Source organism: Procambarus clarkii, chromosome 44 (genome assembly GCF_040958095.1).
Source record: "Procambarus clarkii isolate CNS0578487 chromosome 44, FALCON_Pclarkii_2.0, whole genome shotgun sequence".
Lineage (NCBI taxonomy): Eukaryota > Metazoa > Arthropoda > Malacostraca > Decapoda > Cambaridae > Procambarus > Procambarus clarkii.
The window spans coordinates 28902337-28930136 of NC_091193.1; the positions used below are offsets into that span (position 1 = coordinate 28902337).

Below are 27800 nucleotides of genomic sequence, written 5' to 3' on the forward strand. Positions count from 1 at the left end.
GTTTGGTCACATTTGTCCCAATCCTCCCTGCAATTTTCTAAATATCCCAAACATCCTAATATCGAGGCCTAAGTCATAATTTGGAGCCAACGTCTGGCTCTCTGCACGTTTTCATATTTTGATATTACGACTTTTTATACCCAACATATGCCAAGTACTGAAAGTGGCAGTGAGTCACATTTTGCGCAAACTCCCCTGCAGTTTTCAAAATATGCCAAACATCCCAATTTCGAGGCCTGAGCCATATTTTGTAGCCAAATTCTGGCTCTCTGCACGTATTCGCAGTTTGAAATTACGACTTTTTATACCCAACATATGCCAAGTACTAAAAGCGGCGTTTGGTCACATCTGTCCCAATCCCTCCTGCTGTTTTCAAAATATTCCAAACAACTAAATTTCAAGGCCTGAGCCATATTTTGGAGCCAAATTCTGGCTCTCTGCACGTTTTCATATTTTGATATTACGACTTTTTATACCCAACATATGCCAAGTCCTGAAAGTGGCAGTGAGTCACATTTTGCACAAACTCCTCTGCAGTTTTCGAAATATCCCAAATATCCCAATTTCGAGGCCTGAGCCATATTTTGAAGCCAAATTCTGGCTCTCTTCACGTATTCGCAGTTTGAAATTACGACTTTTTATACCCAATATATGCCTAGTACTGAAAGCAGCAGTGAGTCACATTTTGCACAAACTCCCCTGCAGTTTTCAAAATATCCCAAAATATCCCAATTTCGATGCCTGAGCCATATTTTGGAGCCAAATTCTGGCTCTTTGCACGTATTCGCAGTTTGAAATTACGAATTTTTTATACCCAACATATGGCAAGTACTGAAAGCAGCGTTTGGTCACATTTGTCCCAATCCTCCCTGCTATTTTCTAAATATCTTAAACATCCTAATATCGAGGCCTGAGTCATAATTTGGAGCCAACGTCTGGCTCTCTGCACGTATTCATATTTTAATATTACGAATTTTTATACCCAACATATGCCAAGTACTGAAAGTCGCAGTGAGTCACAATTTGCGCAAACTTCCCTGCAGTTTTCCAAATATCCCAAACATCCTAATTTCGAGGCCTGAGCCATATTTTGTAGCCAAATTCTGGATCTCTGCACGTATTCGCAGTTTGAAATTACGACTTTTATACCCAACATCTTCCAAGTACTGAAAGCAGCAGTGAGTCACATTTTGCACAAACTCCCCTGCAGTTTTCAAAATATCCCAAATATCCCAATTTCGATGCCTGAGCCATATTTTGGAGCCAAATTCTGACTCTCTGCACGTATTCGCATTTTGAAATTACGACTTTTTTATACCCAACATATGCCAATGCGTTTGGTCACATTTGTCTTAATCCCCCCTGCAGTTTTCAAAATATCCCAAAAATCCCAATTTCGAGGCCTGAGCCATATTTTGGAGCCAAATTCTGGCTCTCTGCACGTATTCGCAGTTTGAAATTGCGACTTTTTTATGCCCAACATGTGCCAAGTACTGAAAGCGGCGTTTGGTCACATTTGTCCCAATCCTCCCTGCAATTTTCTAAATATCCCAAACATCCTAATATCGAGGCCTGAGTCATAATTTGGAGCCAACGTCTGGCTCTCTGCACGTTTTCATATTTTGATATTACGACTTTTTATACCCAACATATGCCAAGTACTGAAAGTGGCAGTGAGTCACATTTTGCGCAAACTCCCCTGCAGTTTTCAAAATATCCCAAACATCCCAATTTCGAGGCCTGAGCCATATTTTGTAGCCAAATTCTGGCTCTCTGCACGTATTCGCAGTTTGAAATTACGACTTTTTATACCCACCATATGCCAAGTACTAAATGCGGCGTTTGGTCACATCTGTCCCAATCCCTCCTGCTGTTTTCAAAATATTCCAAACAACTAAATTTCAAGGCCTGAGCCATATTTTGGAGCCAAATTCTGGCTCTCTGCACGTTTTCATATTTTGATATTACGACTTTTTATACCCAACATATGCCAAGTCCTGAAATTGGCATTGAGTCACATTTTGCACAAATTCCCCTGCAGTTTTCGAAATATCCCAAATATCCCAATTTCGAGGCCTGAGACATTTTGAAGCCAAATTCTGGCTCTCTACACGTATTCGCAGTTTGAAATTACGACTTTTTATACCCAATATATGCATTGTACTGAAAGCAGCAGTGAGTCACATTTTGCACAAACTCCCCTGCAGTTTTAAAAATATCCCATATATCCCAATTTCGAGGCCTTAGCCATGCTTTGGAGCCAAATTCTGGCTCTTTGCACGTATTCGCAGTTTGAAATTGCGACTTTTTTATACCCAACATATGCCAAGTACTGAAAGCGGCGTTTGGTCACATTTGTCCCAATCCTCCCTGCTCTTTTCTAAATATCCCAAACATCCTAATATCGAGGCCTGAGCCATAATTTGGAGCCAACGTCTGGCTCTCTGCACGTATTCATATTTTGATATTACGAATTTTTATACCCAATATATGCCAAGTACTGAAAGTGGCAGTGAGTCACAATTTGCGCAAACTTCCCTGCAGTTTTCAAAATATCCCAAACATCCCAATTTCGATGCCTGCGCCATATTTTGGAGCCAAATTCTGGCTCTCTGCACGTATTCGCATTTTGAAATTACGACTTTTTTATACCCAACATATGCCAATGCGTTTGGTCACATTTGTCTCAATCCCCCCTGCAGTTTTCAAAATATCCCAAACATCCCAATTTCGAGGCCTGAGCCATATTTTGGAGCCAAATTCTGGCTCTCTGCACGTATTCGCAGTTTGAAATTGCGACTTTTTTATGCCCAACATGTGCCAAGTACTGAAAGCGGCGTTTGGTCACATTTGTCCCAATCCTCCCTGCAATTTTCTAAATATCCCAAACATCCTAATATCGAGGCCTGAGTCATAATTTGGAGCCAACGTCTGGCTCTCTGCACGTATTCATATTTTGATATTACGACTTTTTATACCCAACATATGCCAAGTACTGAAAGTGGCAGTGAGTCACATTTTGCGCAAACTCCCCTGCTGTTTTCAAAATATCCCAAACATCCCAATTTCGAGGCCTGAGCCATATTTTGTAGCCAAATTCTAGCTCTCTGCACGTATTCGCAGTTTGAAATTACGACTTTTTATACCCAACTTATGCCAAGTACTGAAAGCGGCGTTTGGTCACATTTGTCCCAAAGCTCCCTGCAGTTTTCAAAATATCCCAAACATTCTAATTTGGAGGCCTGATCCATATTTTTGAGCCAAATTCTGCCTCTTTGCACGTATTTGCAGTTTGAAATTACGGTTTTATATACCCAACATATGCGAAGTACTGAAAGCGACGTTTGGTCATATTTGTCCCAAACCTCCCTGCAGTTTTCACAATATCCCGAACATAACAATTTCGAGGCCTGAGCCATATTTTGGAGCCAAATTCTGGCTCTATGCACGTATTCGCAGATTCAATTTATGACTTTTTATACCCAACATATGCCAAGTCCTGAAAGTGGCAGTGAGTCACATTTTGCACAAACTCCCCTGCAGTTTTCGAAATATCCCAAATATCCCAATTTCGAGGTCTGAGCCATATTTTGGAGTCAAATTCTGGCTCTCTACACGTATTTGCAGTTTGAAATTACGACTTTTTATACCCAATATATGCCTAGTACTGAAAGCAGCAGTGAGTCACATTTTGCACAAACTCCCCTGCAGTTTTTAAAATATCTCAAATATCCCAATTTCGAGGCCTTAGCCATGTTTTGGAGCCAAATTCTGGCTCTTTGCACGAATTCGCAGTTTGAAATTGCGACTTTTTTATACCCAACATATGCCAAGTACTGAAGCCGGTGTTTGGTCACATTTGTCCCAATCCTCCCTGCAATTTTCTAAATATCCCAAACATCCTAATATCGTGGCCTGAGTCATAATTTGGAGCCAACGTCTGGCTCTCTGCACGTATTCATATTTTGATATTACGAATTTTTATACCCAACATATGCCAAGTACTGAAAGTGGCAGTGAGTCACATTTTGCGCAAACTCCCCTGCAGTTTTCAAAATATCCCAAACATCCCAATTTCGAGTCCTGAGCCATATTTTGTAGCCAAATTCTGGCTCTCTGCACGTGTTCACAGTTTGAAATTACGACTTTTTATACCCAACTTATGCCAAGTACTAAAAGCGGCGTTTGGTCACATCTGTCCCAATCTCCCCTGCTGTTTTCAAAATATTCCAAACATCTCAATTTCAAGGCCTGAGCCATATTTTGGAGCCAAATTCTGGCTCTCTGCTCGTATTCGCAGTTTGAAATTACGACTTTTTATACCCAACTTATGCCAAGTACTGAAAGCGGCGTTTGGTCACATTTGTCCCAAAGCTCCCTGCTTTTTTCAAAATATCCCAAACATTCTAATTTGGAGGCCTGAGCCATATTTTTGAGCCAAATTCTGCCTCTGCACGTATTTTCAGTTTGAAATTATGGTTTTATATACCCAACATATGCAAAGTACTGAAAGCGACGTTGTCATATTTGTCCCAAACCTCCCTGCAATTTTCAAAATATCCCGAACATAACAATTTCGAGGCCTGAGCCATATTTTGGAGCCCAATTCTGGCTCTATGCACGTATTCGCAGATTCAATTTATGACTTTTTATACCCAACATATGCCAAATCCTGAAAGTGGCAATGAGTCACATTTTGCACAAACTCCCCTGCAATTTTCAAAATATCCCAAATATCCCAATTTCGATACCTCAGCCATATTTTGGAGCCAAATTCTGGCTCTCTGCACGTATTCGCATTTTGAAATTACGACTTTTTTATACCCAACATATGCCAATGCGTTTGGTCACTTTTGTCTCAATCCCCCATGCAGTTTTCAAAATATCCCAAACATCCCAATTTCGAGGCCTGAGCCATTTTTTGGAGCCAAATTCTGGCTCTTTGCACGTATTCGCAGTTTGAAATTATGGCTTTGTATACCCAACATATGTGAAATACTGAAAGGGGCGTTTGGTCATATTTGTCCCAAACCTCCCTGCAGTTTTCAAAATATCCTAAACATCCCAATTTCGAGGCCTTAACCATATTTTGGAGCCAAATTCTTGCTCTATGCACGTATTCGCAGTTTGAATTTACGACGTTTTATACCCAAGATATGCCAAGTCCTGAAAGCGGCAGAGAGACACATTTTGCACAAACTCCCCTGAAGTTTTCGAAATATTTCAAATATCCCAATTTCGAGGCCTGAGCCATATTTTGGAGCAAAATTCTGGCTCTCTGCACGTATTCGCAGTTTGAAATTACGACTTTTTATACCCAACATATTCCAAGTACTGAAAGCAGCAGTGAGTCACATTTTGCACAAACTCCCGTGCAGTTTTCAAAATATCCCAATTTCGAGGCCTGAGCCATATTTTGGAGCCAAGTTCTGGCTCTCTGCACGTATTCGCAGTTTGAAATTACGAATTTTTTATACCCAACATATGCCAATGCGTTAGGTCACATTTGTCTCCTTCCCCCCTGCAGTTTTCAAAATATCCCAAACATCCCAATTTCGAGGCCTGAGCCATATTTTGTAGCCAAATTCTGGCTCTCTGCACATATTCGCAGTTTGAAATTACGACTATTTATACCCAACATATGCCAAGTACTAAAAGCGGCGTTTGGTCACATCTGTCCCAATCCCCCCTGCAGTTTTCAAAATATCCCAAACATCTCAATTTCGAGGCCTGAGCCATATTTTGGAGCCAAATTCTGGCACTATGCACGTATTCGCAGTTTGGAATTACGACTTTTTATACCCAACATATGCCAAGTCCTGAAAGCGTCAGTGAGTCACATTTTGCACAAACTCCCCTGCAGTTTCCGAAATATTCCAAATATCCCAATTTCGAGGCCTTGGCCATATTTTTGAGCCAAATTCTGGCTCTCTGCACGTATTCGCAGTTTGAAATTACGGTTTTATATACTCAACATATGCGAAGTACTGAAAGCGACGTTTGGTCATATTTGTCCCAAACCTCCCTGCAGTTTTCAAAATATCCCGAACATCCCAATTTCGAGGCCTGAGCCATATTTTAGAGCCAAATTCTGGCTCTATGCACGTATTCGCAGATTGAATTCATGACTTTTTATACCCAACATATGCCTGGTATTGAAAGCAGCAGTGAGTCACATTTTGCACAAACTCCCCTGCAGTTTTCGAAATATCCCAAATATCCCAATTTCGAGGCCTGAGCCATATTTTGGAGACAAATTCTGGCTCTCTACACGTATTCGCAGTTTGAAATTACGACTTTTTATACCAAATATATGCCTAATACTGAAAGCAGCAATGAGTCACATTTTGCACAAACTCCCCTGCAGTTTTCAAAATATCCCAAATATCCCAATTTCGATGCCTGAGCCATATTTTGGAGCCAAATTTTGGCTCTCTGCACATATTCGCAGTTTGAAATTACGACTTTTTATACCCAACATATGCCAATGCGTTTGGTCACATTTGTCTCAATCCCCCCTGCAGTTTTCAAAATATCCCAAACATCCCAATTTCGAGGCCTGAGCCATATTTTGTAGCCAAATTCTGGCTCTCTCCACATATTCGCAGTTTGAAATTACGACTTTTTATACCCAACATATGCCAATTACTAAGAGCGGCGTTTGGTCACATTTGTCTCAATCCCCCCTGCAGTTTTCAAAATATCCCAAACATCCCAATTTCGAGGCCTGAGCCATATTTTGGAGCCAAATTCTGGCTCTCTGCACGTATTCGCAGTTTGAAATTACGACTTTTTATACCCAACTTATGCCAAGTACTGAAAGCGGCGTTTGGTCACATTTGTCCCAAAGCTCCCTGCAGTTTTCAAAATATCCCAAACATTCTAATTTGGAGGCCTGAGCCATATTCTTGAGCCAAATTCTGCCTCTCTGCACGTATTTGCAGTTTGAAATTACGGTTTTATATACCCAACATATGCGAAGTACTGAAAGAGGCGTTTGGTTACATTTGTCCCAAAGCTCCCTGCAGTTTTCAAAATATCCCAAACATGCTAATTTCGAGGCCTGAGCCATATTTTGGAGCCAAATTCTGTCTCTCTGCACGTATTCGCAGTTTGAAATTACGAATTTTTATACCCAATATATGCCTAGTACTGAAAGCAGCAGTGAGTCACATTTTGCACAAACTCCCCTGCAGTTTTTAAAATATCCCAAATATTCCAATTTCGAGGCCTTAGCCCTGTTTTGGAGCAAGTAAGTAAGTAATTATCAAAGAAGGCACCAAACCGGGAAGGCTATGTAGCACCATCAAATACGCAAAATAATCAGAGGGCGCTAAATATCACCAAGGATGCCAATACGAGAACAAAAACGCATAAGGCGAACGATATCAAAAGTATCCGAGTCACCAAGAATTCTATCGAGGGATAGGTGACCGCGAGGGGCGGTCGGAAAGCAAGACACACGCTCGTCCTGGAAGTCAGGACATTCAAGAAGGACATGCACGACCGTAAGAGGGACAATGCAACTAGGACAATAAGGAGCAGGGCGGCGCTCCATCAAGTGACCATGGGTTAAGCGAGTATGGCCAATACGCAACCTCGCTAGAGCTGTTTTCCACCGCCGGTTACGGTGGAAGGAGGACGGCCACGAGGAAACACAACATTTAAGAGTACGTAGCTTGTTACCAGTAACAGACAACCAAGAAGCCTGCCAACGGGTAAGGACTGAGGAATGGATAACCGGGTAAAAGTCGGAATACGGAATGCCTTTACGAGAGATGGGACAAGAGCGGACAGCTTCCTTAGCGGCAGCATCCGCACGCTCATTTAAAGACACGCCAATATGGCTGGGAACCCAACAAAACTCAACCGACTTAAATTTACTGTGAACGAGAAACAGCCAATGCTGGATCTCGACAACTACCGGATGAACTGGATTAAAGCACCCGAGAGCCATGAGGGCACTACCAGAGTCAACAACAACCACAAAGGAAGACTGACAACGAGAAAGCAGGAGACGAAGAGCATAGAGAATAGCATAAAGTTCCGCTGTAAAGATGCTAGTCTCCGGAGGCAAGCGACACATATAAGTGCGATCAGGAAAAACAACAGAGTAGCCAACACCGTCCGCTGACTTAGACCCATCGGTGAAGACAGAAACGGAGCGGGAGTGAGAAGAAAAGTGCTCGAGGAAAAGGCGTTTTAGAACTGTAGGAGGGGTAAAAGCTTTAGTGATACGAGTCAAGGATGTACAAAACCGCGGAAGAGGGACCCTCCACGGGGGCAAAGAAGGAACAACACGAGGAGAAACATCAGAAATACGAACGGAAAGAGAATCCTGCAGGCGAGATAACCGGACAGAAAGAGGGAGGTGGTGAAGAGGAACAGGAACCGCAGGAGGGGTAAAAGTTAAAGCACGACAGAGACGAGAGGAAGGACGTTGCAAGGACCGCGCAAGATAGCGAAGACAGTAGCGATCACGGCGGTCCTGGAGAGACAGGAAGCCAGTGTCAACATACAAGCTAAGGACGGGAGTCGAACGAAAGGCACCAGAACTGAGGCGCAACCCAGCATGGTGCAAAGCATCAAGACGGCGAAGAGTAGAAGGAGAAGCAGACGAGTAAGCAGGGCAACCATAATCGAGCTTAGACAGGACGAGAGAGGAATGTAAAGCAAGGAGAGTGCGCCTATCTGCCCCCCAAGAAGTATGGGACAAGACCCGAAGGAGGGTAAGGGACTTAGAGCACTCAACACGGAGGTAAGAGATATGGGGAGACCAAGACAAACGAGTGTCAAGGAATAACCCCAAAAGCTTCGCGGAATCTTTGTATTCAAGGGGATGACCATAAAGTGACAAAGAGGGACGAAGAACAACCCGTTTCCGCGTAAAAGTCATGGCACAAGTCTTAGAAGTAGAGAACTTGAAGCCATGACCTGTGGCCCAAGACGACACGGCATCAATCGCAAGTTGAAGCCGGCGTTGAAGGAGAGGCGAATCATCACCCTGACAACAAAGGGTAAGATCATCGACATAGAGAGCGGAGAAGACACCAGAAGGAAGAGAGGAAAGAAGACCATTGAGGGCAACCAGAAAAAGAGTAGTGCTCAGAACACTACCCTGGGGCACACCTTCGTATTGCTGAAAAGAGGGAGAGAGAGCGGTACCAAGGCGCACCCGAAAGGAACGACGAGAGAGGAAGCTGCGGAGAAAGAGAGGGAGATGACCACGAAGGCCAAAAGAATGAAGTTGAGATAGGATATGATAACGCCAAGTGGTGTCGTAAGCCTTTTCTAGATCAAAAAGGACGGCAACAACGGAGGTCTTCGCAGCAAAAGCAGTACGTATATAGACCTCCAAGTTCACCAGGACATCTGTCGTGCTGCGGCACTTGCGGAAACCAAATTGAGAAGGGGAGAGGAGGTGATGGTGTTCCAGGAACCACATCAGACGAACGTTAACCATACGTTCAAAGAGTTTGCAGACACAACTTGTGAGAGCAATAGGGCGAAAGTCCTTAGGGGAAGTACCCAGAGACCCCGGTTTGCGAACAGGGAGGACAACGGCATCGAGCCAGTCCTCAGGGACTGACGACGACTCCCAGATCCGATTATACAGACTCAGTAAATACTGAGACGTGCTCGGAGGGAGATGGCGAAGCATCTCATAATGAATACCATCGGAGCCCGCCGCCGTAGAACCGCAGAGGGCCAGGGCAGAACGAAGTTCAGAGAGAGAGAAGGGATCATTATAGGGAAGCTGAAGATGAGTGCAGAAATCTAAAGGACGAGACTCAAGGACAGGTTTACGAAGAAGGAAAGATTGGGGAAGATGAAGACCAGAGCTAACAGAAGAAAAGTGGGAACCCAGTTCGGAAGCGACCTGCAACGGGTCCGCCACAAGAGTATCATGGAGGTGAAGGACCGGTGAAACATCGGGAACGAACTTACCCGCTATCTTGCGGATACGCTTCCAGATCTGGGCCAGAGGGGTTTCGGACGTAATTGTCGAGACATAAGATGCCCAACATTCACGTTTAGCCGTACGGATGGCCCTACGGGCCACCGCACTCGCTTTCCGAAAGAAAAGAAAAGAATCGGTCGTCTGCCTACGGCGGTGCTTCTTCCAGGCTGCACGCTTACAGCGGACAGCCCGAGCACAGTCCGCATTCCACCAGGGAACACACTTCCGTGGACCCCGAGAGGAAGAGCGAGGAATAGAGCGGAGGGCAGCGTCGAAGACAGTGTCATGAAAAAGGAGGAGAGCGCGAGAGAGGGGCAGAAGGGAGAGGTCAGAGAGAGTAGCACTGAGGGAAAATAGGGTCCAGTCCGCCTTAGCAAACTGCCACCTAGGGAAAGAGAGGGAAGGGCGAAAAGAGAAAAAGGAAACAAGGATGGGGAAATGATCACTTCCATGGAGGTCATCAAGAACCTGCCATGTGAAATCTAAGTAAAGAGAAGAAGAGCAGAGAGAAAGATCAAGACAAGAAAGGGTACGAGTTCGAGAGTCCAAATGAGTGGGCTCACCAGAATTCAGAAGAGACAGGGAAGAAGAGAGGAGAAACGGCTCAAGGAGGCGACCCCGGGTATTCGTCAGAACGTCACCCCAAAGAGAATGACGACAATTGAAGTCACCCAGCAGGAGCACAGGCTCCGGCAAGGAGTCTAGGAGGTGTTTCAAATCAGGAAGAGAGAGCGGGACACTCGGGGGGAGATAAATGGAACAAACTGTGTACCATTTCCCCACAAAGATACGAGCAGCAGAACAATGGAGAGGCGAAGGAAAAAGTAAAGGAACAAAGGGAACATCAGCCCGAATCAAGAGAGCAGAAGAATTAGAAGCCCCAGCAATGGCTGGGGGGGGGGGGAGAGAAAGGAATAGCCACGAAAACGACCAGGACGAGCACCAAGCATCGGCTCCTGGAGACAGACACAAAGGGGCGAAAACCGCGAAACCAGAAGTTGGAGTTCGAGGAAATTGGCGTAATAACCTCGAACGTTCCATTGAAGAATGGACAACGACGAGAAGAGAAAGGACAAAAACAGAGAACAAGGAAGAAACAAAGGCGAAAGACCAACAGAGCACGTTAAAGAATATCAGGGTCGGGATCAGGGTCAGCAAAGTCAGGGTTAGGGGGCATGGGTAAACTGAGCAAAGACGGAGGGAAGGAAACGGGAGAACAGATCAGAGGTGGGCGGGCAGGGTCCGGAGGAGGAGGAGGAGGAGGAGGAGGAGGAGGAGGAGACAACGGAGAGGAGCAGTCAAGGACAGCAGCAGGAAGAGGGGGAGTAGAAAGAGAGGAGCGCACCCCAGCAAGAGCAGCAACCGAAAGGGAAGCAGGGGCCAAAGAAACCTCCATAGCGGGAACAGGGGGCGCAAGCACTGAAACGGGAGTGGAAGGAGCAACAGAGCCAGAAGGAGGAGCTGAGGAAGAAAGCGAAGCCTTCTTACCCGCCGGGGAAGAGGAAGGAGAGGAGCCAGGCTTACGCTTCTGACTTAAAGAGACCGGTGTCCCAGCAACTACGTACCGGGCAACGGATTCCAGTGTCTCAACAGGAGAAGCCGAACGAGAGCACACACGACGGCCGTTAGGAGAGCGATGGACATCCGCCCGCACCGACAGGCGGCGGGGAGAGCCGATAGATGGAGGAAGAGGATGGGAAGGAGGATGGGAAGGAGGATCGGAGGGGGACGAGGAAGGAGACACAGAAGACACGACAGACCGGGTAGAAGGAAGGGGAACCCCAGACAGAGGACCAGGAGGAGGATCCTTCGGGAGAGAACCCAAAGGGACAGAGGAGGGGGCAGTGGGCGCATCAGGGTCCAAGGCCTGGAAACGGTTGTGAGTCTGAGGAAGGCGGGAAGGACGAGGAGAGGAAGAGCGCAACACGCGAGCATAAGAGATATTAGCATAAGGCGGGAGCCGGCGAACCTGGCGCCTCGCCTCAGGAAAAGATAAACGCTCCCGGTGCTTCAAGTTGAGGACGGCTGCCTCAAGCTTGTAATGGACACACGCACGGGAGAAGGTAGGATGGGCCTCACCGCAGTTGAGGCAACGAGCCTGGGGAGAAGCGCACTCCGACTTAGAGTGACCTTCGCCACCACACAAAGGACAGAGAGAGACAGTCCCGGAGCAGCGGAGGGCACCATGCCCAAACCTCCAGCACTTGTTGCAGAGCCGAGGAGAAGGAATGTACTCCTGGACAGAGCACCTGGCACCAGCAAGAATGACAGAGGGTGGAAGGGTCCTACCATCAAAGGTAATCTTCACAACCCGGAGGGGTTGACGGCGACTACCACGAGGGGGACGAGTAAACGTGTCCACCTGGAGAATAGAATGGCCCTGGGCAGCGAGGATATGTCGAATATCGTCGTGGCAGTCGCGTAGGTCCCGAACACCGGTCGCAACATGGGGCGGGAGCAAAATAGTGCCAACACTGGCATTCAACTGAACGTTCTTCGAGACCCGAACGGGGGTCTCGCCAAGGCAGGATAAGGCAGCCAAGCGGGAAGCAGCATCCTGAGAAGGAGCAGCAACGACACGCGTACCGAGACGAGTGGGGTTAAAAGTAATGGAGGCATCCACGGAATCAATGAGATGTCGATGAAGGGAGAAATCGTCAGGAGGCGCAGAATCAAGAGGGAGGAGATCAAAATATTTGGCCCACGAAGCGGGACCAAACAAGGCTTGATAGGTAGCAGAACTGGAAGGAATCGAGCGAGGGCGGCCGTGACGAGAACGGCGGTGAGAACCCCCAGAGAGAGAGGGGTTAAAAGGCGCAGTAGTTACAACTAGAGAAGGAGCCGCGCCAGGGGACGAGGTAGTCACCACTGGGGGCTTGGGGCTCGACCCAACCACAGAGGAGGGAGGGGAGCCAGGGGAAGGAGTCAGAGAGGCCAAAGGAGGAGCAAGGTCGGGGCCCAATGCAGCGGAGGCTACAGAGCCCGGTCTTCCAATACGGACCGACTCGGGGGCTTGGTCGCCCACCCCACGAGCCTGAAAAGGTAAGCCAGAAGCAGCCGAAACAGGGGTTATCATCTTGACGAAATTACGAATTCACTCACGAATGTGCCCCCACACCCACCATGGAGCCACAATTAGAGGCAGGACACCCAACAAGAAGCTATCGCCGATCTTGTCGGGGCCTCCTAGGGGTGCGTCGTGAGTATACGCCCCACAAACGCCACCTTAAGAAACCGACAGTCCGTCGAGATCGGGTTCAGTGACGAAGTGGGGATTGACAATAAAAGGTTCCCCTCGCTCTCGACGTCGGGTACTGCAGTTCTACGGGTGCAAGAGTATGCCTCCTCAAGCACCCGGGCGTCAAAGTAGAAGAAGTCCAAGGAAAGAACCAGAACGAGCAAAAGGTCGGCAGGAAACGGCAAGCAGATAGGAGAAGAGGGGGGAGAAAAACGAAACAGAAGGAAAAGGAAAAGATGCCCAGCAGAATTGGAGAGGACGGCAGCAGGAGCACAAGGCTAGAAAAGGACAGAGGACTGTCCCAAGGAGCATCACACTCCGGCTGCCGCCCACTAAGCCCCCAGACGGCGACAACGAGCTGAGCGGGGAGGGGGTTTTTGGAGCAAAATTCTGGCTCTTTGCACGTATTCGCAGTTTGAAATTGCGACTTTTTTATACCCAACATATGCCAAGTACTGAAAGTGGCGTTTGGTCACATTTGTCCCAATCCTCCCTGCAATTTTCTAAATATCCCAAACATCCCAATATCGAGGCCTGTGTCATAATTTGGAGCCAACGTCCGGCTCTCTGCACTTATTTTTTGATATTACGACTTTTTATACCCAACATATGCCAAGTACTGAAAGTGGCAGTGAGTCACAATTTGCGCAAACTCCCCTGCAGTTTTCAAAATATCCCAAACATCCGAATTTCGAGGCCCGAGCCATATTTTGTAGCCAAATTCTGGCTCTCTGCACCTATTCGCAGTTAAAGTCGCTCCAAAATATGGTTCAGGCCTCGAAATTGGGAAGTTTGGGATGTTATGAAAACTGCAGGGGAGTTTGTGCCAAATATGACTCACTGCCGCTTTCAGTACTTGGCACATGTTGGGTATAATGAGTCGTAATTTCAAACTGCGAATACGTGCAGAGAGCCTGAATTTGGCTCCAAAATATGGCTCAGGTCACAAAATTGGGATGTTTGGGATTTTTAGAAAACTGCAGGGGGGATTGGGACAAATGTGACCAAACGCCGCTTTCAGCACTTGGCATATGTTTGGTATAAAAAAGTCGCAATTTCAGACTGAGAATACGTGCAGTGAGCCAGAATTTGGCTCCAAAATATGGCTCAGGCCTCGAAATTGGGATGTTTGGGATATTTTGAAAACTGCAGGGAGGTTTGGGACAAATGTGACTCACTGCCGCTTTCAGTACTTGGCACATGTTGGGTATAAAAAGTCGTAATTTCAAACTGCGAATACGTGCAGAGAGCCTGAATTTGGCTCTAAAATATGGCTCAGGTCACAAAATTGGGATGTTTGGGATTTTTTGAAAACTGCAGAGGAGTTTGTCAAAAATGTGACTCATTGCCGCTTTCAGTACTTGGCATATGTTGGGTATAATAAGTCGTAATTTCAAACTGCGAATACGTGCATAGAGCCAGAATTTGGCTCCAAAATATGGCTCAAGCCTAAAAAATTGGGCTGTTTGGGATATTTTGAAAATTGCTGGGAGGTTTGGGACAAATGTGACCAAACGCCGCTTTCAGTACTTGGCATATGTTGGGTATAATAAGTCGTAATTTCAAACTGCGAATACGTGCATAGAGCCAGAATTTGGCTCCAAAATATGGCTCAAGCCTAAAAAATTGGGCTGTTTGGGATATTTTGAAAATTGCTGGGAGGTTTGGGACAAATGTGACCAAACGCCGCTTTCAGTACTTGGCATATGTTGGGAATAAAAAGTCGTAATTTCAAACTGCGAATACGTAAAGAGAGCTTAAATTTGTCTCCAAAATATGGCTCAGGCCACAAAATTGGGATGTTTGGGAATTTTTGAAAACTGCAGAGGAGTTTGTGCAAAATGTGACTCATTACTGCTTCAGTACTTGGCATATGTTGGGTATAATAAGTCGTAATTTCAAACTGCGGATACGTGCAGAGAGCCCGAATTTGGCTCTAAAATATGGATCTGGCCTCGATATTGGGATGTTTGGGATATTTTGAAAACTGCAGGGAGGTTTGGGACAAATGTGACCAAGCGCCGCTTTCAGCACTTTACATATGTTTGGTATAAAATTCGCAATTTCAGACTGCGAATACGTGCATAGAGCCAGAATTTGGCTCCAAAATATGGGACAGGCCTCGAAATTGGGATGTCTGGGATATTTTGAAAACTGCAGGGGGGTTTGGGACAAATATGACCAAACGCAGCTTCCATTACTTGGCATATGTTCCGTATAAAAATTCGTAATTTCAAACTGCGAATACGTGCAGAGAGCCAGAGTTTGGCTCCAAAATATGGCTCAGGCCACAAAATTTGGATGTTTGGGATTTTTTGAAAACTGCAGGGGGGTTTGTGCAAAACGTGACTCATTGCCGCTTTCAGTACTTGGCATTTGTTGTGTATAATAAGTCGAAATTTCAAACTGTGAATACGTGCATAGAGCCAGAATTTGGCTCCAAAATATGGCTCAGGCCTCGAAATTGGGATGTTTCGGATATTTTGAAAACTGCAGGGGGGTTTGGGACAAATATGACCAAACGCCGCTTTCATTACTTGGCATATGTTCCGTATAAAAATTCGTAATTTCTAACTGCGAAAACGTGCAGAGAGCCAGAATTTGGCTCCAAAATATGGCTCAGACCTCGGTATTGGGATGTTTGGGATATTTTGAAAACTGCAGGGAGGTTTGGGACAAATGTGACCAAACGCCGCTTTCAGTACTTCGCATATGTTGGGTATAAAAAAGTCGAAATTTCAAATTGCGAATACGTGCAGAGAGCCAGAATTTAGCTCCAAAATATGGTTCAGGCCACAAAATTGGGAAGTTTGGGATATTTTGAAAACTGCAGGGGAGTTTGTGAAAAATGTGACTCATTGCCGCTTTAAGGACTTGGCATATGTTGGGTAGAAAAAGTCGTAATTTCAAACTGCGAATACGTTTAGAGAGCCTGAATTTGGCTCCAAAATATGGCTCAGGCCACAAAATTGGGATGTTTGTGATTATTTGAAAACTGCAGGGGAGTTTGTGAAAAATGTGACTCATTGCCGCTTTCAGTACTTGGTATATGTTGGGTATAATAAGTCGTAATTTCAAACTGCGAATACGTGCAGAGAGCCAGAATTTGGCTCCAAAATATGGCTCAGGCCTCGAAATGTGGATGTTTGGGATATTTTGAAAACTGCAGGGAGGTTTTGGACAAATGTGACCAAACGCCGCTTTCAGTACTTGGCATATGTTGGGAATAAAATAGTCGCAATTTCAAACTGCGAATACGTGCAGAAAGCCAGAATTTGGCTCCAAAATATTACTCAGGCCTCGAAATTGGGATATTTGGGATATTTCGAAAACTGCAGGGGAGTTTGTGTAAAATGTAACTCACTGCCACTTTAAGGACTTGGCATATGTTGGGTATAAAAAGTCGTAATATCAAACTGCGAAAACGTGCAGAGCGCCAGAATTTGGCTCCAAAATATGGCTCAGGCCTCGAAATTGGGATGTTTAGGATATTATGAAAACTGCAGGGAGGTTTGGGACAAATGTGACCAAACGCCGCTTTCAGTACTTCACATATGTTGGGTATAAAAAAGTCGTAATTTCAAACTGCGAATACGTGCAGAGAGCCAGAATTTGGCTCCAAAATATGGCTCAGGCCTCGAAATTGGGATGTTTAGGATATTATGAAAACTGCAGGGGAGTTTGTGCAAAATGTGACTCACTGCCGCATTCAGTACTTCACATATGTTGGGAATAAAAATCGTAATTTCAAAATGCGAATACGTGCAGAGAGCAAGAATTTGGCTCCAAAATATGGCTCAGGCCACAAAATTGGGATGTTTGGGAATTTTTTAAAACTGCAGGGGAGTTTGTGCAAAATGTGACTCATTGCCGCTTTCAGTACTTGGCATATGTTGGGTATAATAAGTCGTAATTTCAAACTGCGAATACGTGCAGAGAGCAAGAATTTGGCTCCAAAATATGGCTCTGGCCTCGATATTGGGATGTTTGGGATATTTTGAAAACTGCAGGGGGGATTAAGACAAATATGACCAAACGCCGCTTTCAGCACTTGGCATATGTTGGGTATAAAAAAGTCGCAATTTCAAACTGGGAATACATGCAGAGAGCCAGAATTTGGCTTCAAAACATGGCTCAGGCCTCGAAATTGGGATATTTAAATATTTTGAAAACTGCAGGGGAGTTTGTGCAAAATGTTACTCACTGCCACTTTCAGGAATTAGCATATGTTGTGTATAAAAAGTCGTATTTTCAAACTGCGAATACGAGCTGAGAGCCAGAATTTAACTCCAAAATATGGTTCAGGCCTCGAAATTGGGATGTTTGGGATATTTTGAAAACTGCAGGGGGGTTTGGGACAAATATGACCAAACGCTGCTTTCATTACTTGGCATATGTTCCGTATAAAAATTCGTAATTTCAAACTGCGAATACGTGCAGAGAACCAGAATTTGGCTCCAAAATATGGCTCAGGCCTCGATATTGGGGTGTTTAGGATACTTTGAAAACTGCAGGGAGGTTTGGGACAAATGTGACCAAACGCCGCTTACAGTACTTCACATTTGTTGGGTATAAAAAAGTCATAATTTCAAACTGCGAATACGTGCACAGAGCCAGAATTTGGCTCCAAAATATGGTTCAGGCCTCAAAGTTGGGAAGTTTGGGATATTTTGAAAACTGCAGGGGAGTTTGAGCAAAATGTGACTCACTGCCGCTTTCAATACTTAGCACATGTTAGGTATAAAAAGTCAAAATTTCAAACTGCGAATACGTGCAGAGAGCCTGAATTTGGCTCCAAAATATGGCTCAGGCCACAAAATTGGGATGTTTGGGATTTTTTGAAAACTGCAGGGGAGTTTGGGACAAATGTGACCAAACGCCGCTTTCAGTACTTGGCATATGTTGGGTATAAAATTCGTAATTTCAAACTGCGAATACGTGCAGAGAGCCTGAATTTGACTCTAAAATATTGCTCAGGCCTTGAAATTGGGATGTTTGGGATATTTTGTAATCTGCAGGGGAGTTTGTGCAAAATGTGACTCACTGCCGCTTTCAGTACTAGGCATATGTTGGGTATAAAAATTCGTAATATCAAACTGCGAATACGTGCAGAGAGCCAAAATTTGGCTCCAAATAATGCCAAGGCCTCGAAATTTGGATGTTTGGGATGTTTTGAAAACTGTAGGGAGGTTTGGGACAAATGTGACCAAACGCCGTTTTCCTCTCTGGGACTTGTTGTCAACGTACATGGCGCCCCTGCTCGGGGAGGCGTCCATTAGGGAGGATCTGGCCTCCCCCGATGCTGTGAGCCCCTGGGTAGCTGCAGTGAGCACACACTGGCCCAAAAAAGCCAGCTGAATTCAAAGATGAGCTCCAGGCGAGGTGTGGAAAGAAAGTCCTGCCTGGAGCGTTCAAACTGCGCGTCAAGATGGCCGACCTTTCCGTGCGGGAATCTCCTCCACAACGAAATCTTTTATTGTAGAACTGTTGACAACATACTTTTATCTCAACTTAAGTTTTCGCCACGCATATTTTTTTCTCATATGGAAAATACATTATCATCTTCACTATAAATGACTACTATAGCGTGTCATTTCTGCTCACACTCATCTCTAAATGAAATGATTACAAATATTTCCCAAGACATAAACTGCCTCCTCCAGCCCGCCTCTTCCCTCATTCCAAATCCACAAACCCACCAACAATCCTCCAACTTCATGGGAAGGTCAAGCTTCCCATGACCTTGGAGTCATCGGATATGGGTTTGTGGATGACCAGACCTAGCAGTTTATGCCTTTGGGGAGATCTCCCCCCCCCTGGCATATGCATTAATGATATATAATGCATATGCCAGCCAGTCCAAGTCTAATCTTAAGATTATTCTCCTATCTCTCAATTTATTCTTTACCTACTCTTCACAGCAAGTCTTTGTCACCCACATTGAACAATATTCTAAGTCTTCACTACCCCAAAACTTGCCTCGCCACCCAGCTTTTACCTTATCATACATCTTTGCTACCCATCATTTGGTTTGTATTAAACATTCAAGGTTAAATGTTTGCCCTTGATCACCTAGCAGCAATTGAGGATACAGATGTAAGCTGATTGGAGAGTCGCGTTCTGAGTGTAAACTAGTAGAACGTAAGTCAAGAAACTGCAGAGGGCCTATTGTCCTGCACGTGGCACTTCCTATTTATATCCACCTACACATTCATATACGTCTAACCTAAGCTTCAACCAATCAAAGATTCCTATGCATATTATGATCCAGTAATATGGATCCAGTGATCCAGTAGTATGATCCACAATCGATTTGAGAATGGTCCTGGACGGACCGAAACGTCGTTGTCCCTTCACTTTCTAGTGTGTGGTCTGGGCAACATACTTCAGCCACGTTATTGTGACTCGTCGTCTGCACATGATCCAGTAATTTGTTCCACAAATCCACAACCCAGTTACCAAACCAGTATTTACCCAGGTATTTCCTAAATCTGAACTTATCTTCATTTAAAGCCTTATCAATAGCTTCCTTGTTATGCCCATTCATCCACTTGTTTTTCATTCAGTTAAGGTTTTTCCAACATCTCTTCATACGGAAGCTTTCTAATTTGCGGGATTAACTTTGTCATCCTAACTGACGTGTTCTAGTGAATTATGTCCATTCTTTAGCATGGCGATGAAAACTGAACGGCATAATCTAAATGGGACCTAAAAACAATACGTTAATAAACCCAGCCGACTTATTGCTAACTCTTCTATAAATAAATCTATGGGAAAGAAAAGCTCTCAGCCTGCTAACAAGAGTGTACAAATCCACACGGGCCGGGACGAGGATTCAAACCTGCATCCGAGAGCATCCCAGACGCTGCCGTAATCGACTGAGCTACGGCATGGTCAAAAGGAGTTGAAACCGAAGTTCTACTGAAATTACTGGATCCTGCAGCCTCTCCGAGGCACAAACCAAGTGTTAGTGTAACAAGAATGTGAAGTTTTCTACGTCCATCTAGTTCCACCCGCTCCTCCCCAGAACTAGTTGATAACTTTACCTTGACTCCTCTGATCCAATACTTGTCCACACGTGCCACACTCCTGAAAAAATATTTTTTACATATATTAAGGGCAAGTATAAGTAGTTATCAAAAGAATGCACCAAACCAGTTAGACTATGTAGCACCAGGGTAAGTATAAACAGTTTATTTCAAATACAATCGAGTAGGAAAATACAATTATGAATTTCAAGAACACTGGAACCAATCACTGGAAAATGTGAAATTGCAATGGAGATTAATTACAGATTGTATCAACAATAGCGAGTAGGCAAGACTGATAAGACTGCAATAGCCTAACGGAATACATTTTTGTCTCCGACTCATGAGGCTATTGTTAAGCATCAATGTTCTTTTAAAGTTACATAGAAACACATTACCTTATTAGGGTCTTCCACTAAAACAAACCTTTAGCTAACCTTAGTTAAAAGTACTGTGTATTATTAATTTATTTAGCTGTGTATTGGCCTAAATTATATAAATAACATGTTTAAAACCTCTTAAGTACAGTATATGGTCTCTGAGCACTAAACTAACGTTAGAAGCCTAGTGATTACATTGTCAAAAATGACCATTTACAGGTGAATTCATTTTACATCGCAGAGTAAACAAGATGCAAACAATTAACATCTTCCATCTATTAGATAAACTATTATCTAGTCGTCCCTTCAATTTCTAATGTGTGGTTTGGTCAACATATTTCAGCCCCCGTTATTGTGACTCCTCGTCTGCAATTATCTTACCCATTTATCTGCACAATTGCTATCCTGATATGACCACTCCATCGCCCTAGTCGTTAACACTAAACAATCTAGGGCGACTTGTTGCTAAACATTATATGCCACCTTTAGCTTAGCTACAAGACACCGTGTACATATTATGAAACTACCTTTAATGTCATAATGCAGCACTTTGCGCGCTCAAAATACAGATTGACAAACTCCTCAGGAACCGCAGGGGAACCTTTGACAAACCGCCGGCTTCCTGTTGCCGTAGAGGGCTCAATGGAGAAATGGTGGCCCTCTAAAATTTAAGTCAATATTACCTAGGAGTTATGATGTACCAGCCATTAAACATCTGGGACTCACAGTTAATATGAAAACAATCCTTAAGAATAGTTAAACGTATCATTGACTTAAACGAACAACATTGAATATTGAACTGTACGAGTCTCTTGTGGCCCCATCTGGCCTACTGTGTCCTAATATGGAAACCTCACTTCAAAAACACATCAATGATTTTCCGCTTTGGATAAAGTTCAAGACAGCAACAACAATCATGCCAGAACTTGTTCAACTGTCACTACCTCGAATCTTTGAAGGACTAACACTATAAATGTTTAAATTGTTATTGATTTAGATAGATTAGCCTATAAATTTTCCTAGAAATTACCTACTTAATATTATCTGTTAGATTGAGGACCTGCCCGAAGTGCTATGCGTACTAGTGGCTTTACAAGAATGTAAACACACAGTGCTATGTACTCCTTGTCACCTGTCCTCTTAAAAATAGCGTCGCTTTTGGCCGTTTACCCGTATGGCCGAATATGGACGTAATTTGAAAATGAAAACAAAATGTAAATAAATTTGGGATTTTTTTTTTCAACAACAATAAGTAAAGGGTCCTCTGATAGGTTAGGTGGGCAGGAAATTCTCATAAAGTTTCAAAACGTTATGAAAAATGTTAATGGAAAGAATCCTCTTCTAAGCGTGCCGAGTAAGCCGGACGACTCAAACAGAAAACGGAACAGTGCCTCACTTTTGTGAGTCGATTTCATTTCAAATTACGTCCAAATTTGGCCATAGCGCCGCGCATACCAGCCAAAAGTGACGTTAGTTTTAAGAGGACGGGTTGATCAGAAACCCAATATAACTTGTAGTTATATAAATAAATAAATAACAGCCGAGGCCTTTGTAATACTGACCAAGTTGGAGGTCATTAATACAGACCACTTCTCTAAAATGTCATATTTGACACAGACAGGCTGGACAACAGCTTCAAGCTCAACAAGCCACAATGTAACACAGAAAATAGATGTGTTGTTTCCCCCATAGGATTATTAACCCATGAACCCGCTTAACCACTCAAGTCGTAAATGCCGAGTCATTCCTCTTGTTCACAATATACACAAGACAAATCCTCAATAAAGTAAGAGGGAGGGGGGGGGGGGAGTAGGAAGGCTGACCTTTGACAAGGCGCCGCCGTCTTGTCCCCGTCGAGGCCACTGTAGATGGTGGCCTGTAGGTCAATTCATCATAGGAGCCCTTCTCCTTCCATCATTCTGAATCATGCTCATCATATTAACCTGCACCCCCTCAATCCCCCCCCCCAACCATCTTCACACAATCTGTGGCCAACATTTTTCGTTTCATTCAGATTTTCATCAAAATATGTCGAAGATTTCTCTTTGGGTTGTTTTAAGGGGCCTGACAGCCGAGTGGACAGCGCTTCGGATTCGTAATCCTGAGGTTTTGGGTTCGATCCCCGGTGGAGGCTGAAACAAATGGGCACTTTCTTTCACCCTGATGACCCTGTTTACCTATCAGTAAATAAGTTCCTGGGAGTTAGACAGCTGCTATGGGCTGCTTCCTGGGGATGTGTAAGAAAAAGAAGGCCTGGTCGAGGACCGGGCCGCGGGGGACGCTAAGCCCCGAAATCATCTCAAGATAACCTTAAGATTGCTGGCTAACTACTGGCATGGCTATTAAGGCCACCACAAGCGCACTAATGACTTAACTAGCGGGTACACCTATGGCTGCCACCTGACGGTCACCTCTATATTTTCTCTAAATACATATAATATACAAAATAATAACGAATAACAACATGAAGTACACACCCCGAACAATCCTTCCTATATTATGATTGATTAATGATATCTCTGTAACACATTTATTTTTTGCTCACTGGTAATCAACGTGACCCTTGCCAGGCGGCGGCTGGTCGACAAATGAGCCACACATTAAGAAGTGGGACTCCCAGACGCGCCACTCACCCTTACTTCACCATAATATCTAAACTGTCAACCTCTAATACAGTTAAGCATCTGACCACCAGAGGCGCTAATGGTTCCCTGTTATTACGCCATCCATATAATAAGAACATAAGAACAAAGGTAACTGCAGAAGGCCTATTGGCCCATACGAGGCAGCTCCTATTCTATAACCACCCAATCCCACTCATATACTTGTCCAACCCGTGCTTGAAACAATCGAGGGACCCCACCTCCACAATGTTACGCGGCAATTGGTTCCACAAATCAACAACCCTGTTACTGAACCAGTATTTACCCAAGTCTTTCCTAAATCTAAACTTATCCAATTTATACCCATTGTTTCGTGTTCTGTCCTGTGTTGATACTTTTAATACCCTATTAATATCCCCCCGGTTATGTCCATTCATCCACTTGTAAACCTCTATCATGTCACCCCTAACTCTTCGCCTTTCCAGTGAATGCAACTTAAGCTTTGTTAATCTTTCTTCATATGAAAGATTTCTAATTTGGGGAATTAACTTAGTCATCCTACGCTGGACACGTTCAAGTGAATTTATATCCATTCTATAATATGGCGACCAAAACTGAACTGCATAATCTAAATGGGGCCTAACTAGAGCAAGATATAGCTTGAGAACCACACCAGGTGTCTTGTTACTAACGCTGCGATTAATAAATCCAAGTGTCCGATTTGCCTTATTACGAACATTTATGCATTGATCCTTTTGTTTTAAATTCTTACTAATCATAACTCCCAGATCCCTTTCGCAATCCGACTTCGCAATCACACCACCATCTAGCTCGTATCTTGTAACTCTATCATCATTACCTAACCTCAGAACTTTACATTTATCAGCATTAAACTGCATCTGCCAATCCTTTGACCATTTCAAAACCCTATCTAGATCAACTTGAAGTGATAGTGAGTCCTCCTCCGAATTAATTTCCCTACCGATTTTCGTATCATCGGCAAATTTGCAAATGTTGCTACTCAAACCTGAATCTAAATCATTTATATATATTATAAACAACAGAGGTCCCAGGACAGAGCCTTGAGGCACTCCACTTACAACATTTTCCCACTCTGACTTGATTCCATTTATACTAACTCTCTGTTTCCTTTGGTATAGCCATGCCCTAATCCAGCTTAATATAGCACCCCCAATACCATGAGACTCTATCTTTTTAATCAGTCTTTCATGTGGCACTGTATCAAAAGCTTTGCTAAAGTCAAGGTATACAACATCGCAATCCTTACCACTATCAACTGCCTCAACAATGCTAGAATAAAAAGATAACAAATTTGTTAAACATGAACGGCCATTTATAAAACCATGTTGCGACTCAATTATTAATTTATGTTTTTCAAGATGAAGACGAATTTTATTTGCTATTATAGATTCGAGTAACTTTCCCACAATAGACGTTAGGCTAATTGGTCGATAGTTAGACGCAAGTGATCTATCTCCTTTCTTAAAAACTGGTATCACATTAGCAACTTTCCAAAACTCTGGCACTCTGCCTGACTCTATTGATTTATTAAATATGGTTGACAGTGGGTCACAAAGCTCCTCTTTGCATTCTTTAAGCACCCTGGCAAACACTTCATCCGGCCCAGGGGATTTGTTTGGTTGGAGTTTTACTATTTGTTTAAGAACATCCTCCCTGGTAACTGTTAAACTCGTCAACCTGTCCTCGTCCCCACCCACATAGACTTGTTCGGCTGAAGGCATATTGTTAAGTTCCTCTTTAGTAAATACAGATACAAAATATTTATTAAAAATACTACTCATCTCTTCATCACTATCTGTTATTTGACCTGTCTCAGTTTTTAATGGACCTATCCTTTCCCTAGTCTTAGTACGATATAACTGAAAAAACCCTTTAGGATTTGTCTTTGCTTGCCCTGCTATGCGAACTTCATAGTTTCTTTTTGCTTTCCTTATCTCTTTTTTAACATTTCTAACCAGTTGTACGAATTCCTGTTCTAAAGTGACCTCCCCATTTTTAATCCTTTTGTACCAAGCTCTCTTTTTACCTATAAGGTTCTTCAAATTCTTTGTTATCCACTTTGGGTCATTAGTATTCGATCTATTCAATTTGTATGGTATACTACGTTCCTGTGCTTTGTTTAGAATATTCTTAAATAAGTTATATATTGAATCCACATCGAAATCCCCATTTAAGTCACCTATCGCTGGGTTCATGTCTCGCTCCAAGACCGGCCCACACCCCATACCCAAGACTTATAATGATTGTTCTCATTATTCATTGTTGCAACGTGTAAATACATTCAACACACTGTAGTGACAGTGTCAGATGCAGGCGATGAGTCACAATAACGTGGCTGAAGTATGTTGACCAGACCTCACACTAGAAGTTGAAGGGACGACGACGTTTCGGTCCGTCCTGGACCATTCTCAAGTCGATTGTGAAGAGGAGGTAGATACAGGCAATAAATAGGCAAGAGAGAGCTGGGGAGGAAAGTAAGGTGTAGGGGATAGTAGTAATAATGAGAACTGCAGAAGGCCTATTGGCCCATACGAGGTAGCTCCTATTATAACCACCGAAGGAGATAGTAATAGGAATAAGAAGAGGATAGCAAGGGAGCGAAGGAGAAGACAATGGACAGAAAAAGGTGAGAGGGGATAAAGAAAAGGAAAGAGAAAGAAAGATAAATGGAAGGGGTAAGCTTATGTTAAGTCACGTTTGTTAGAAAGTTTAGAGCATTTGAGTATATACTGTGAAAGGGAAGAGTCCACAGCAACAAAGCCAGGACTCAAGTTCATGTTGGGTACATTGTGTATTAGAGCCGATTCTACAAGACGGCGTCTGTGTAGAGTAGAGGCAGGAAAGATTATTTTGGAGGAAGACCAATCAATGGGATGATTAGAATCCCTCACATGGCAGAAGAGAGTATTGTTAGTGTCTGCAGACTTAACACTTCTCTTTTGTTCTTTAAGTCTGCCATTCAGTTTGCGCAAATGAATATTTTTTCACCCTCATTGTTTGCCGTGATCGCCAACATGGTATTTAGAAAAAGTTGATCTGCTGCTGACCTCTTGCTAAATCTCTCCAATAAGTGACATTAGACGCTGGATGAATCATAGATCAGCAGTGTTGTTGATCTAAATATAGCAGGTGCATTTGAGTGGGTCTGGATTAGTAGGAAAGCATCAAACACTAGCCCCTATCAGTCACCATTCTGCAATATAAAAAAAATCCCCCATGCTTTCCACATCACTTGTAATACAGGAAATATGGAGTGGATTAACAGGAATGAAAGAGGACCAAGTCAGAGAGAGAGAGAGCTGAGGGTCAAGGAAGTCTATGTTCCCACTCTATTACAGGCCAAAACAAAAATTCATACCTTGGATTAATTTCCAACTGAGGCTGCAAAAGTGAGTATCTGGTCTCTTCGGGTACTGTGTAAATTGAGTGCGTACGAAGTGTCTTGCTGCACCCATCTCTTCCACAGTGATGACACATGGTTGCGACTCCAGACGAGAAGTAGCCTTCACTCCCCAACATCGTCCAGCCAACACAGTTTTTAGCCAGTCCATAAATTCATTTGCTTGGGAACGACGAAGACTACTCTCAGCTGACACTGTAACAAAAAATTGGACACAATTTATATGTTATATGCAATAAAAACCCAGAGTTGAATTTAATGAAACGCCATTTTCTGGGTGAGACCTGGAGGTTCCCCGGAGCTTACTAGGCTGATATGCTAATGTCAGCCTTTGGCATCAGTCATGTGTATGGAGTTCTGTGGGCCTACCGGGGATCACGAGGCAGAACCTGGCCCCCTCAGAGAGGGGGCCAGGCATGGGGAGCAATGGCCTATAGAAACCCTCGTGTGGTTGGAAGCATTCTATGTCTGCCATCGACCAGGTCAGGCACCCAGAAAGGTAAGCATCCCAAAACAAACCCCTATTCTGGTGAAATTGTTGATACCACAAGCCGAACAAGTGGATAGAACTCCCCCTAAAAGAAACGAGTATGACGTCACACGTCGCCGTGCCGCTTTCTGCACAGCTGGTGGGAGCCTCAGACCCCCTACGCCGGCTATCCACCCTTCAGTTCTGAGGCTGGATGTCAAAACATGCAAAAAACGGCCGACCAGAGGGAGGGAGGGAGGGATGCCGGGGAGCCTCCGGGTCTCGCCCAGAAAATGGCATTTCATTACATTCAACGCTGATTTTCTGGGGGGAGCCCCTCCGGCTCCCCAAAGCTCCTCAGAGCTACTTACCAAACGACAAAAACATGAGGGACTTACCCCAGAGGCAGTTGGCACTCACCCCTCAAAGCGAAGTCGAGACAACTGGCTGCAACCATCGACCCAAAGCAACACAGGCCTCGGATCATTGACCAAGTAGCGCGCTGCCAGGACCCTGTCCGACCGCCAAAATCTCCGCACCCGAATCTCGGCCCAAGACATGTTACCGAAGACGGCAGCTGTAACACTGTAAAAGTGTTTGGTTTAGTTTAATACATATATAGAATATGAGTCAGAGACAGGGATTTGGGAAGGCACCAGTTGTCTGCCGGAGATCTCAC

General features: G+C 44.2%; 1 protein-coding gene across 1 annotated transcript in view; it reads right to left on the minus strand.

Annotated features, from left to right (window-relative positions):
• Window positions 1–27800, minus strand: part of LOC123751506 (heat shock protein 75 kDa, mitochondrial-like) — a 629800-nt gene that overhangs the window by 366050 nt on the left and 235950 nt on the right. The window contains exon 5 of the mRNA XM_069300448.1: window positions 26611–26847. Within this exon, the coding sequence (XP_069156549.1) occupies window positions 26611–26847 (237 nt within the window). The remainder of the gene's footprint in view (window positions 1–26610; window positions 26848–27800) is intronic.